This window comes from Lycium ferocissimum, chromosome 5 (assembly GCF_029784015.1).
Source record: "Lycium ferocissimum isolate CSIRO_LF1 chromosome 5, AGI_CSIRO_Lferr_CH_V1, whole genome shotgun sequence".
NCBI classification, from domain to species: Eukaryota; Viridiplantae; Streptophyta; class Magnoliopsida; order Solanales; family Solanaceae; genus Lycium; species Lycium ferocissimum.
This window is the reverse complement of record NC_081346.1, coordinates 26,868,440-26,881,195: the sequence shown is the minus strand read 5'-3', so window position 1 is coordinate 26,881,195 and position 12,756 is coordinate 26,868,440. Positions and strand designations below refer to the sequence as shown.

General features: G+C 35.5%; 3 protein-coding genes across 4 annotated transcripts; all 3 read right to left on the bottom strand.

Moving 5' to 3' along the window:
* Window positions 1–412: 412 nt before the first annotated feature.
* On the bottom strand, window positions 413–3,135 carry LOC132056616 (transcription factor TCP19). Its single transcript, XM_059448893.1, has 2 exons — window positions 3,003–3,135; window positions 413–2,082 (listed from the first exon to the last, which is right to left on the bottom strand). Exon 2 carries the CDS (start codon window positions 1,646–1,648, stop codon window positions 656–658), a length of 993 nt encoding a protein of 330 aa, XP_059304876.1. The 5' UTR covers window positions 1,649–2,082; window positions 3,003–3,135; the 3' UTR covers window positions 413–655.
* Window positions 3,136–3,492: 357 nt separating this feature from the next.
* On the bottom strand, window positions 3,493–6,345 carry LOC132056617 (urease accessory protein F). Of its 2 annotated transcripts, none has more exons than XM_059448895.1 (2): window positions 6,187–6,345; window positions 3,493–4,971 (listed from the first exon to the last, which is right to left on the bottom strand). In XM_059448895.1, the coding sequence occupies exon 2, from the start codon at window positions 4,959–4,961 to the stop codon at window positions 4,230–4,232; it is 732 nt and encodes a 243-aa protein (XP_059304878.1). In that variant the 5' UTR covers window positions 4,962–4,971; window positions 6,187–6,345; the 3' UTR covers window positions 3,493–4,229. The 2 variants fall into 2 exon arrangements, with proteins under 2 accessions (XP_059304878.1, XP_059304877.1); XM_059448894.1 differs by having other exon boundaries at window positions 6,191–6,344.
* Window positions 6,346–10,395: 4,050 nt separating this feature from the next.
* LOC132056615 (uncharacterized) lies at window positions 10,396–12,418 on the bottom strand. Its single transcript, XM_059448892.1, has one exon. The coding sequence runs from the start codon at window positions 12,310–12,312 to the stop codon at window positions 10,528–10,530; it is 1,785 nt and encodes a 594-aa protein (XP_059304875.1). The 5' UTR covers window positions 12,313–12,418; the 3' UTR covers window positions 10,396–10,527.
* Between the last annotated feature and the right edge of the window lie 338 nt (window positions 12,419–12,756).

Below are 12,756 nucleotides of genomic sequence, written 5' to 3'. Positions count from 1 at the left end.
TATTGACTACTATACATTGAGCCACCCTCTTTGAATGGGACCACTTACCACCCGCCCATTCAATGTGGGCCCCATATTCCACGTGCTTTACCCTAAAGTCACGTGCAGTTTTTGAAGTAATCTAAGTGCACGGGGCAATGGCCCCATGACAAGCACTAAACAGTGCACTGTTACAAAGTGATTTAAAGTCGGTAAAAAAAGGGATTTAAAAGTGTTACACATAATACAGGCACAAAAAATGGTCCCACCGCCCACGCTTAGCAAATATAAAAGGATTCAAAACCAAATCCAACCTAACCAAAACCATTTAGCTTTTCACAACCACATTAAGGAGCACTAAAAAGCATAAAATTGTGTGCCCCAAAACTAATAAAGCAGCAAGTTGACATTCAAAATTGACCAACCCATGTCATCACAGCAAAGCAAGCAACCTCCTAGAGGAGGAACCGGATTCTAATCCCATTTGCTTTTTCAAGCTAAAAGCTCAAGGAGTTAATGAGTATTTACAAGCAAAATGTTAAAGCCAAGACAAAGCTGTGAATTAGCCAAAAACTAATTAAAACATAAAAAAGTTTCTTTTGAAACTACAACTAGGGTAGATAATAAGAGACATGAAATATAAAAAAATAAGTGGAGCCTTTATGGGCCTAGAACCCTATGATTTGGAGGAAGAAGTTTGATCATTCTCACTGGAAGCAGAACCAACCATAAACTGAAGCTCCCTTTTGTCATAAATCTCCAATGAAAAATCCCTAAGCATCTGTGTAGTATTAGTACTTGTGATTGTTGTTGTATTAGTTGTCACACTAGTAGAACTAGAACTTGGAGCCATAGCTGAAACAACATTACCGTCACTCTTTGACGCAGATGAAGAGTTCACTTGAACCTCACTAGTATAACCAATACCAGGTTGCATTGCAGATACAAAACTTGAAACGGGCAATATCGGTGTAGCCCACAACTGAGGCCCACCAGCAGCAATAGTTGTATAGAAAGGAATCCCACCGGTAATTGCAGTATGGGCCATTGGCCAAACAGGAACAACAGCTTGTTGTGTGACAATTGGTGTTACAGGTGCAAAACTAGACGGCCCTTCATGCACGTCATAAAACTCACTATTTCCAGCCCTTTTCCTCCTCTTAGTCGTCGTCGAACTTTCTCCCTCATTATTCCCTGACGAAGTTGTTGGTATCTTTAAAGTTCCGTTAACAGATACAGCAATAGCTGGAACCGTACCTGTTCCAGTTGCTTCAATGATTGCTGGCTCTGCCCGTTCCAACAGCCACCTTATTGTCTCCCCATCAGACTTATGCCCGAGTTCACGTGTTAATTGGAAGATTCTAGCAGCACAAGCAGCTGGCATACGGATTCTCCGACCACGTCCTTCAACTTTAGTATGCCTGTCTTTTGAGGATCTTTTTACCTGCTGTTTTTCTATTGTCTGTATTTGCATATTTAGCCCAGCTGTTGACGTGTTGTTTTCTTCGGGCTCTTCCTTTAATAACGGCACCATATCTGTTGACGGACCTACTGCTGTAATGGTGTATTCTTGAGAATCACCAAGTAATGGATCAGCGGATACTGTTCTGGAGTCGTTAACCTCGTTATCTTCTGGTTCAATGTTTTGGTTGTTTTCAGTACTAGCCATTTTTGCAGGAAAAAATCAAGAATAACAAAAGATAGCTGAAATTAAAGAAAAATTGGTTAGGAAGGATTAAAAAGACTAAAAATTAAACCGATAGAAGGCGTAAAATACGAAGGGCAATAAAGGGTGTGTTTGTGACTGACGGAAAATTAGAAAAGTCGTCGTTGTTAGTTGTAATGGTTGACTGATAGTATTCTACAGTGAAGAAGGAGCATTTGAGATACGAAAAATAAATTGAACAGTAAAAATGAAATAGAGAGAGGATAACAAACCTTAGGGAAAAGGGAGCCCCACTTGTAGTTTGGGTTGCATACAAGGAGAAAGAGGAAAGGGGCCCTCTTGCCAAACCCTATAAAAGATCACAGGACGAAGAGTGATCTACGGCTGAGAATCTCTGGGAAAAGATTGGGCCCTAAGATCCTGACACGTCACAGGGCCTACTTAATGGAAGATTAGCCAGTAGTTAATTTTGGGATTTTTGTTGCAAAAAACAATTCTAGATTTTTGGTCAAAATCTTCGGATATTCATCATGAGTTGTACTTGTTCAGCCTGGATAATAGATTTTCTAAATTACGTTGCTCAAAATTGGAACACGTTGTTTCTAAAAATAAAAATAAAAAATGACAATGTATCTATTAAATTGTTTGAAATGGTAACTACATTTAAATGAAACTCTCCAACATCCAATCTGCACAAAGGTTTACATTATACTACCGCCATTCTCTACAACAGTTTGTCTATTTTATTTTTAAATTTATGTATGACCCAAACTGTTCTCCTAAATCCTAATAATTGCTAAAATTTAAACACTTAACTGTGTCTGAATTGACATACAAGGAGAAAGTAAGAAGTTCAATTTAAAATTTTGCATGAGAATAAAGACCTAATTATTTGAATCATTTTGTTGAAGTTTGTAAGATTTGGAATTGTATGTTATGTTGTTATTTTCTTTTAAACTAATAAAAGAAAATTTTGGTTTATAACAACGTGTCCTATGTAACTTTGTATTAGCATTTGCATTAAAATGTAGAAGGTTTTTAATACAAATACTAAATACCATAACCGGGTCTGGATTTCCCAAAAACTTCAAACACACGGGTCTGAAATTAGGCTTGCCAAAACCTAATTTCGAACATGTATTTCTAAAGTTGGCATGAGTTCAAACTTCCGACATTTATATCTCTAGTTAAGCAGTTAAAAGTTTCAGACATATTTATCTGAATATATATCTGAAACTGAGAGTAGTTTATACTTTATATAGTCAGTCTTTGTTCCTGACAATGGCACCCGTTACTCACAATAGATGGCTATGCTTAATTTATCTCAGCAAAGAATATAACTGCATAGAAACTAAACCTTTGAAGTCCCGATTGCACAATGTTGTTTCCACTCGCTTCATCAAAAGCTTCTAATATCAAGAAGCTTCACATCTAATAAGTCTTTCAATCTTTTTGGGCAATCAATTCTCAACCTAAGACAAGCATTTGAAATGATAGAGGCATAAGCTCTAAACAACATCAAATTGAAAGGAGGTAAAGAAGGTCTTACGCCATCCAAATTTGGCCCAACCTGCCCCTTCGGACAGCCCTTTAGACATAAACATAGTTGAGGATACACAAAATGAATGCTATGCTGAGATTGTTAAATATATTCTACTTATGTAATAAGTATCCTTTTGATTTTGGATTTTGTAATTATGCTCATAAATTGGTTCCGGCTTGATATAGGATTGGGTAAGCCATATTTAAGTATGGATACAAAACCCAACCCATATCCAGTGCAACCAGACACATGGACAAACCTACTTTTGGCATTCTAATAACAAAAATAGAATGAAGAGAAGAGGAAAGCAAAGAAAAGCAAGCAATCGATTCATAAAATTGTGTGAGAGAACTGTGATTTCTGTTCAAGAAAGCGAAGAGATTGAGATTAAAAAAATTTGGGCATCATTAAGGGGATATCAGTATTTCATTCTTCAGCAGCTTCAACATCCAACGGTATATGCCTTTCGTTTGACAAACAACCTGTGAAACTTGAACAATACATCATTTTATGCAAGTTTCAACACCCACTTTTTGTCTTAAGAATTGTCGGCCATTTACTAACGTCCTGCAATTGCATATTATAGATTGTGGTTAAACAGTTAAAGAATCTATTCGGGGGAAATGAATGCAGATGTCAGTCTTACAAGCGAGCAGAATTATTTACTCTGATAAAAAGCTGATTGCAGCTCTCACATTCTCGTACTTCCTCTTGATAACAAAGAAATACCTGCAAGCATCAGTGAAACTTTCTTGAACTGGAAGTGCTCTCTTGTAAACAAACATATTGGTATAAGCCCAGTGGTTCACGAATAATGTTTTCTGGAAGACATCCATCATGGGAAAAAGTCACAATTTAAAGGAATGGGAACCACATATACTTCAGTAGCTCTACGAGAAGCCATCACTGTGGTTTGTGCCCCTGATTTTTAACCAGGCGAAAGCACAAGCATGTCAGCAATTATTTTTGGAAGTATAGATTAAGATCAATAACTTTCTCATCCACCCAAACCCCAGTATCTTGAATCTTCAGTTCCACCATTCAAGAACAAAAAAGCCTGGAGAACAAATAACCATGACAACCCTGGACAGTATCAAGCAACGGACTAGTCTGACACGCTTCGTCTACAGGACGGTTCATCCATTTCTTTGATAATTCTTCTGCACTTGCAGCAAGCTGATGCTGCAAGACAGCTGCACCTAGCGGTCCTACCAAATTGAGCCTTGTTGCAGCAGATACAACATCTCTCATTGTTGTAAACATGTAAGCCTTCTGACAAGTTTCAGCATTTAATCCAAGAACCCCACAGACAAGTCCAAAAATGGGAGCATGGTGGAAACGGAAAGCTCCGCTAGTCATAGACATTTCTCGCATAGTTTTTAAATAAGGAACTTCCTGGAACACAGCAGCAGCTACTCTCAAAAGTGCTGATCCTTGTGAAATAGATGCTTTCCTACCAACTTCATTTGTCAGTGTTGCATCCAATATTTTATCAAGTTTATACCATGTTTCGACATTCGGAGATGCATTTAAAGTATAGACGAAAGGAAGCAATAGGCTTCCTGTATTCTCTAGTATATCGATCACAAATGTTCGAAGGTCTTCAGGCCCAGAGACTAACCGAGCTTGAATAGCAGCCTCAAGGCCAAAAGAATGAGCAAAGCCACCAGTAGGAAGAACAGAATCGAGCAATTGCCATTGGCTCCACTGAAGTAGTGATTCAGCTGGTGGAAATTGGGGAGTACCTTCAATTTTCTCTACCAGATCCTCCATCTTTAGATGCCTGAGCAAGTTATAAACAGGACAGAATATAACCAAACAGGAGGAAATGACAATACTGTGTTGAACCATTCAGAATGGTCTAAGTAAGATGATGTAAATTAATTGATTAAGTACAATTTGATATCTAGCAAAAGAAATGTTGTGCAATCAAATTGCAAAAGAAAGATTTTGCAATTAGATACATTGGCAGAAGTAGCAATAGATTCCTGTCCACTAAAGCATACTGAAAATCTTAAAGAATTTTGTTTTTGGGAACAATCTGTCGATCATATATTAGTAAGATCAGATTCTAACTACAACCTTATGTCATAGTGAAAGCGATTATATATATCCGGACAGATATAGTTCATCAACAATCTTTAGAATCTATGACCAACTAATGGTTTTACCCACTGGCTCAGAGAAGCAAATAGTTGTAAACTTAACAGCCTAGCTGCTCTATATCAACGTGATCATCAAAAGAACAATCCATGCCATCACATAGGACCAAAATGATATCTTGCATTAGGCATCAAACTTTTTTTAAGCTGCTTTTTGTTTATGATATTAATATTCTTAGAACAACTATATGACAATAGAGTGTGTTTTCTTTAGCTTACGATTACTCTTTGAATTCTTTGAATAACAGTACGAATGAAACATAAGTACCCCTTTAAAAAAAATTCCGTCGTTCATCCAGAAACTTACACCATGATATATAAAGTATTTAAATTTCCAGTAAAGAATCACTCTCTATAAACTAAATTTCAAAGGCTTACAAAAATAGAAAGTCTTTTCGTTTCACTGCTTTTCAGCCATGGACCAGTATATACAATTCACTCCCCAAAAATAATGATTTCATACAAGTCTTTTCGTTTCACTGCTTTTCAGACATGGACCAGTACATACTCTATGTGTTTAACATACTAAATGGCCATATTGAATAGACTAATTTGGATAGGACGGTGTTCCTAGCGTCAAATGATGTCATATGCTCAATGTTAATAAGATAATTTTCTTTTCCTTTTCTTGACTGCAGCACTAAAGGAAGATCATTTCACCCAAATAACTTTGGATTATAATCACTTGAAGGCTGAAATAAATAAAAATGCCAACTTCATTTATAAATATCACAAAAATGAGCAACCAGAGATGAGACTGTAATTAAACAGTGAGAGTATTTGAATTTCTACCATTAAATTTGAAGGGGGAAGGAGAGAAGAGACAGAAAAGATACTTACAAATCGAAATCGCCGAAGGACTTGGGAAGCTCACAACTTCAAAACTGATGGGCTAGTAGTATATCAGATCAGAGCCCAATTGCAAAAATCGATTCGTTTATTGGTTGAGCACAAGTAGCATGGGAAATTGCCTTGAAAATGGGTAATTTTAAATTTTGAACCCTGCTTGGTTTGAGAGGTGGAGTCAGGGATTGAAGCTTGTGGGTTTGAGATTTTAATTTTTAAATTCTTGGCTCTAAATTAATAATTAAAAGACATATTTTACAAAAAGTTTAATATAAATATATGATTCGGATCAAACATATTTTACAAAAAGTTGCTTGCTTTATGAGTAAATCTTTAAGATCAAAATTTTTGTCCAGTGTTAAACATGAACTTTTGCCCATGGGGAGCAAGATCACCCATATTCCAAGGCCATTCTTGTAAATCACCCTAAATAATGTATCTCGCACATGTTTAAACTTATTTGCTCGTTTAAGACATTTGTACGAAATTAACCTTGGCATTACACACACAAAAAAAAATGAAAAAATAATCTTAGGAGCCGTTTGGACATGATTTAAAATTATGTGATGAAATTATATTTGGATATGCAATTTTAATTTTTATAAGTTGTATTTTTTTTTATAGACATACAAACATCATAAGTTGGAAAAACTATCAAAACTTTTTCAATTCTTATATAATCTTACCAAATGAATAAGTTATAGTTCATAACAAAATTAATACGCTGCTAGAAGACCTTTCTAAAAAATACAACATCAATTTATTAAATTTTAGTTCAATAAAAAGAAAAATTTAACATGAATAGTAATGTAACTACTCTTTAATATAATCTTCTCATATGATACGAACATAAATAACGATCGGAAGAAATTAATTAGATTGATAAATAATTAGTGGGAATAATTGTTAAAAATATCTACCAACTTATTAAAATAGTTCACAAATTTTCCTATCCAATAAAAATTGTGGATGATTTGCCCATTAAAGTTATGCCAGCTCAATAAAATTGTATGCAATTGATTGATTGATGGAGGATGATGGGACGGCAGAAATGAAGGGGCAGAGAGAGAAATTTTATATCAAAAGGAGTTCCTCGATAATTACAAAATATGAGAAAACGATCAAAATGGTCCTTACTGCATTGGCGTTGGACTATTTTAGTCTTTCATCTATATGACGTCATTAAAATAGTACTAATATATGAAAAATTGTTCATTTTAGTCCTTCGAATATAACGCGTAATCAAAATAGTTCTTAACGTATGAAAAAATGATTCTTTTAGTCCTAAACCTTAGTAACGGTGCAAGTCAAAAAATCTTTTAAATTTAACCTGTAACTCACTTTAGGGAAGTAAAAACTACCATTTTCCTCCTGCCACCACTGTGTACGTCAATGGTGAAGCTAGAAATTTTTGTAAGGGTATTCAAATTTTGAAGTAGTAAATAATTTATTTTTTAAAAAAAAGGTTGATGAACTGGTGCACAAATTTTTTTAAATCTAACTACCTAATATTAGCTAAGTCATAGAAAATTTGTTGCTCTATTTTTAAAAAAAAAAAGTTTTTCCTTTTTAAAAATAGATTTATTAAACACTAAGATTATTATTCTAAAAGCCTTGTATTGTGACATAATTCAAAACATAGAGTACTCCAGTTTTTATTATAAAAAATAAGTAAATCAAGCCAACATTCGGTCCGTCAAGTTTTAAAAATAAGCAGCAAAATGGGCGACTAGGAGATCAAACCCGCAACCTCTAGGGTGTTTTGAACACCCTTAATTGCCGAACTAACTCCTATTGTTTGAAGGGTGTTCATTTTACGATTTATCTACAAATACAATAAAATTTTACTTATATACACAGTACAATTTTTCGACGAAGGGTGTTCGGCTCAACACCCTTCCGCTAATGTAGCTCGGCCCCTGGTGTGCTCGCGTTTGCAATAATGGAGTATACATTTTTCTTCCTTTCGTTATAACTTAGTTATCATTCTTGCATCAAGAGACATAGTTGAGCTATGGTGCAAAGACAAAAACAGACATAATTATTGGCACAAGTGTTTCGGTTAAAGATAACAAAAGTTGACCTGTCTTCTCATCATATAAGACTTAGGATTAATAATAGCACTTTTTCATATATTATGTGTTATATGAAAGACTAAAATGAATATTTTTTTCATACAACAAGGATTATTTCGATTATGTGGTATATATGAAGTACTAAAATGATTACTTTTTTTTATACATTAAGAACTATTTCGGTTAAATTGTGTGAACTAAAATAGTCCAATCCCCCGTAATTATTTTGGTCTTTTCTCTGCAAAATATGTACTAATCCCTTCGTCCCAATTTATATGATGCAGTTTGACTGGGCACGAAATTTTTGAAATAAGGAAGACTTTTGAATCTTGCAGTCTAAAACAACTCAAAGATATTTGTGTGGTTATAGATCATATCGTTAAGCATAAAAGGTTAAGTTAAAGTTAAACTGTCTTAAATAAAAAATGTATTTTTTTTTTAGAATTAACTAAAAAAGAAAGTGTGTCGTATAAATTGGCAGAGAGAGGTTACTTAGTAAAGCATTTGAGGCTTTTGGAGCTCTAAAAGTTCTCAGTTAGGCCAAATCCGTTCAGGCGAATATAGCAGTATAGTCACGAATGCCTCTTAGCTATACAGTAAATCTGCCGTTGTAGGTAGATGGAAAGGCCCATGCTTCTTCCTGGACATGCTCTGCATCCATCAAGAGCTTGCTCCTCCGCTGGTGATGCTTACCAGTTACCACTTCCAACTTCTGTAGCCCTTATGAAGCCACATTTTCCTCATTGATTTTATGTGGTTAGGATGTATGTCTCCATTTTTCTTTCACCGGTTCCATGTAATTCCTAATAGCAAAATGTATGTAGAAGATAGTATGCAACCTTTTTGGCCATTAATTAATCTGCATGTCGACAATAGTTAGGAAAGAAATGCTGCAAATGGTTTAATGCTGAAAGCTTCTCTAGCAAAAGGTGTTCTATAATTCAGGCCCTCCTTCATCTTGTTCTGTTTCTTGCTGATTTACCACAAATAATTCAGTTAAGGAATTACCATGATGTGACTTATAAAGCTATAAAAAGCTTCTCAATTTTCATAGTGTTTGAAATTTCCTATATTCATCATAGTCAAGCTTGAGACTTGAAATTTTTGTCTACTACAATCTACATGGCCTCTTTGTGTTTTTTGGTTTTACCATTGATGGCACACTAGGCTTGAGAAACAGCGGTTTTATTTGGTTGCGAGGCCTGTTTGAAAATTTGTCATAAAAAAGTGACTTTGGATTAGAAGTAGATTTTGATCTCTGAAAATCAAATAGGTGTTCTCAAACACTAGCATAAAGTTACTTCGAAACCTTCTCTATAGCCCTCAATTCAAACACACACAAATATGCTACTACTAGTTTATACCATCATTGGCAACTAGACAGTTAGTATCTTCTGTGGGCATAAGGCGCGTGATTTGAAGTAAAAGGGTAGTTTTATCTAATTTTATATCTTGCACAGAAAGCTTAAATTAGTTCAGCTAGAGTAAAACTAGATTTCTTTGGCTTAAAGATGGATGTGAAATAACTGATTGATGCTAGGAAAGGTGATTCTTTCCCAAGTGATATAACATGGATGCTAGGTATGATATCCTAAAGTAGCATTAGCCTTTTGAGACTTCAATTTCAGGTTATATTATCCTCTTTCTCATCCGGCAGAGAAATATTCCTGTAAGAAAAAGTAGTCATGGTGACCTGTGAATATGTTATTAAATGTACCTTTTGGTGGTAGATTTATCTCACTGCATTTGCACTAACCATAGCGCTCAGTTTATGAAACTAAAGGTCCCTTTTTTTAGGAACAATGGTGTATCAGCATTTGGTTGCATCTGCAATGACTGTGCTACATATGTCAGAATATGCTACATTTTATTTCGTTTGCGCTCATTTGTTGAAAATATAGCACTATTTCTCTTCCTGAAAATTATGGCTTATTAACCATGTTATTTATAGCGAAAGGAATTTTGTGGAGCATAAATTTCTTAAATGCAACTAGATCCTACAACGTTTCTTATCGGCTGATTATAGCTTTCTATCTTGTCGTCCACAAATATTCGCAATATATAGGTTTATTCAATCGACGCAAGGTGAAAAAAATGATAAAAATGTGAATCCAAGTCCATATGTGCCTTTCTTTCCAAATGTTTGGACTCTCATTCAGTTTCTGGACAAAGATCCAGCATTTGTTTCCTTGTTACATCGACAAAAACAAGTTTCACACTTCAAAGTCTTTCGCATTGCAGACAAAAATTGCTGCATTAAACTTCAATAGTTTTCTGATACAGCGAGCTGTATCTCCACCGTTCTTTCTCCACAAAGTCTGCATCAAGAAACTGAGCTATGAATGTCCAAAGCCGGTAAACATCTTCAAAGTTGGCCAGAAAGCTAAGGGCAATGGTTACTACTGATATGCCAAGTTCAGTTCTTTTAGACTTTTTGCTCTCTGCATCTTTTTCTTCACCCTTTTTACTTTCTATAGTCCTCTGCTTCTCTTCCTCATACTTGTCTGGAAACCACATGTGTGACAGAAACCCATGGCTGAGAGAAATATTGTTCCGATCTGCAAGCTTCTGTATGAGAATTGGTTCCACCCTTTCTCCTTTCCAGTCGAACAGATTAAACGCCATAGCTGTTCCCCTGTCAAATTTTATCTTTGGTCCATAAATTTTGACCAGAGGAAAATGATCCAACCTATTTGGATGCTTGAGTTTGAGGAGTGCACTAATAAGCCAATTCACTAGATACCTTCTTCTGTTACCAATTTGCATCAATCCCAGTGAATCCACATGATCCAAGCATCGGCATTGAATCTCTGTGTTTCCCTTTTCTTCCAGCTTAGTGTTACTGCCTTGTGCAATACTAGATTGACCTGATTCCTCTATGCTCTTTTCCTTGTGAGCTGAATAAGAGCCAGATATATGCAGCTCATCCAGTTTTGTAACAAAGTTGGCTTTTTGTTCAAGCTCCGTGCCACTACCTGATGAATCTAGTGAAGTTGGTGGAAAAAGACTTACAATGCCTGTACTAACAGAAGCTTCCAACATCGATACAACCGATTTCTTGACGATTAGGCATCCGAACCCTGTAGGATTTTCACCGAAAACCTTGTAGAAAGAGCAAATAAGGAAATCAGGATGGATGAGAGAAAGTCCAAAGCTATCCATATCCTTAGGTCCCAATGCACAAGCATCAAGCAATAGATGCCAACCATTTTCCTGCGCCAAGCTCATCCACTGATAAGAGTAACTGGCTCCAGTCAATCTTGACTGGAGAGGAAACACAAACAGTCCCCTTGATTTCTTTTTCTTCTTTTTCCTTATAATAAGTTTCCTGAGTTTCTCAGAGTTTATTCTTAGCCGTGGCCACTTGAATTCTGCTGACATTATATTGGCCCCTCTTTTCTCTGATGTATTGACCATGGTCTCCAATGCTTCACTCTCATGGTCATAAACTGTAAGAAGCTTTCGACTCGTTTTGAAAGGGTAAGATTCTGCTATAAGCTTGAAAGCTGATGATCTATTAACAGTAAAAACCATGGAATATTCATTTGGAGATATGTTAAGAAAATTCAAGATTTTTTTCTTGATACTGGATTCTAATTCTGATCCATGACCACCATGTAGTAACTCAGATTTAAGATTAACAGACTTGCAAGATATGTCAAAGAAAGGATAATTACAACATTCATGAACCTGTAAATAAGAGAAGAGACCAATGCCAATGTAATCCAGGCACACATGGTTGGAGACTGACAGATGATAGTATTCTTGATTCCGAATTTTGTCGACTTGTCGAGTATCCGAGTATTTCGGATATGTTTTAATGAACTGAGCAAATGATTCTTGATATGAAGGTAGGGATTCATGGTTAGTGAAATGTGTATTTGGGAAGAAAGAGGAAGTTGTCGTGGCTGCAAAGCTATGTCGACAAGCTGAAGTTGTGCTTTTGATCTTTGGAATAGGCTGTTGGTTCTGATGCTCAAGCAGTATAAGCAAAGGATTAGGGCAACAACCATGAGTTGTTGCTAATTTCTCAGCCTCCATATTCTAGCTTCTTGATTTTTTTTTCTTAAACAGTTTGCTGAATTATCTCCATTCAACTCTGGCTTTGTATCTGTTTGGCTGTTGCTGTCTATCAGTCAGCTTTCATCTTTTAAATAGTCACATGCTTACTTTCAAGAAAATGACTTATAATCATTGTTCTTAAGCGCGTTTTGGCCAGGTTGCTGAATGTGGGACCTTAGATTATTATTACTACAGATTTTTTCGAGCTACTGTATTTGACCTTTTCTTCATATTCAATAAAGAAAAGCTCTTCATTTTGGCCCTTTTCATACTCATTCTAGTCTTTGTTTGCAATACCTGCAAAAGTTGACCCAGCTTTAACAATTTTAAAAAAAAGAAGAGAAAAGTATATCTCACTCAATATTTTTTAATCTATTAAAACTGTCATTTTCCGTATTTTAATCATTCTTTATTTCAAACATA

Bases quoted from the DNA above. Each gene is read 5' to 3' on its own strand.
- LOC132056616 (XM_059448893.1), bottom strand. From the start codon at position 1,648: ATGGCTAGTACTGAAAACAACCAAAACATTGAACCAGAAGATAACGAG.
- LOC132056617 (XM_059448895.1), bottom strand. From the start codon at position 4,961: ATGGAGGATCTGGTAGAGAAAATTGAAGGTACTCCCCAATTTCCACCA.
- LOC132056615 (XM_059448892.1), bottom strand. From the start codon at position 12,312: ATGGAGGCTGAGAAATTAGCAACAACTCATGGTTGTTGCCCTAATCCT.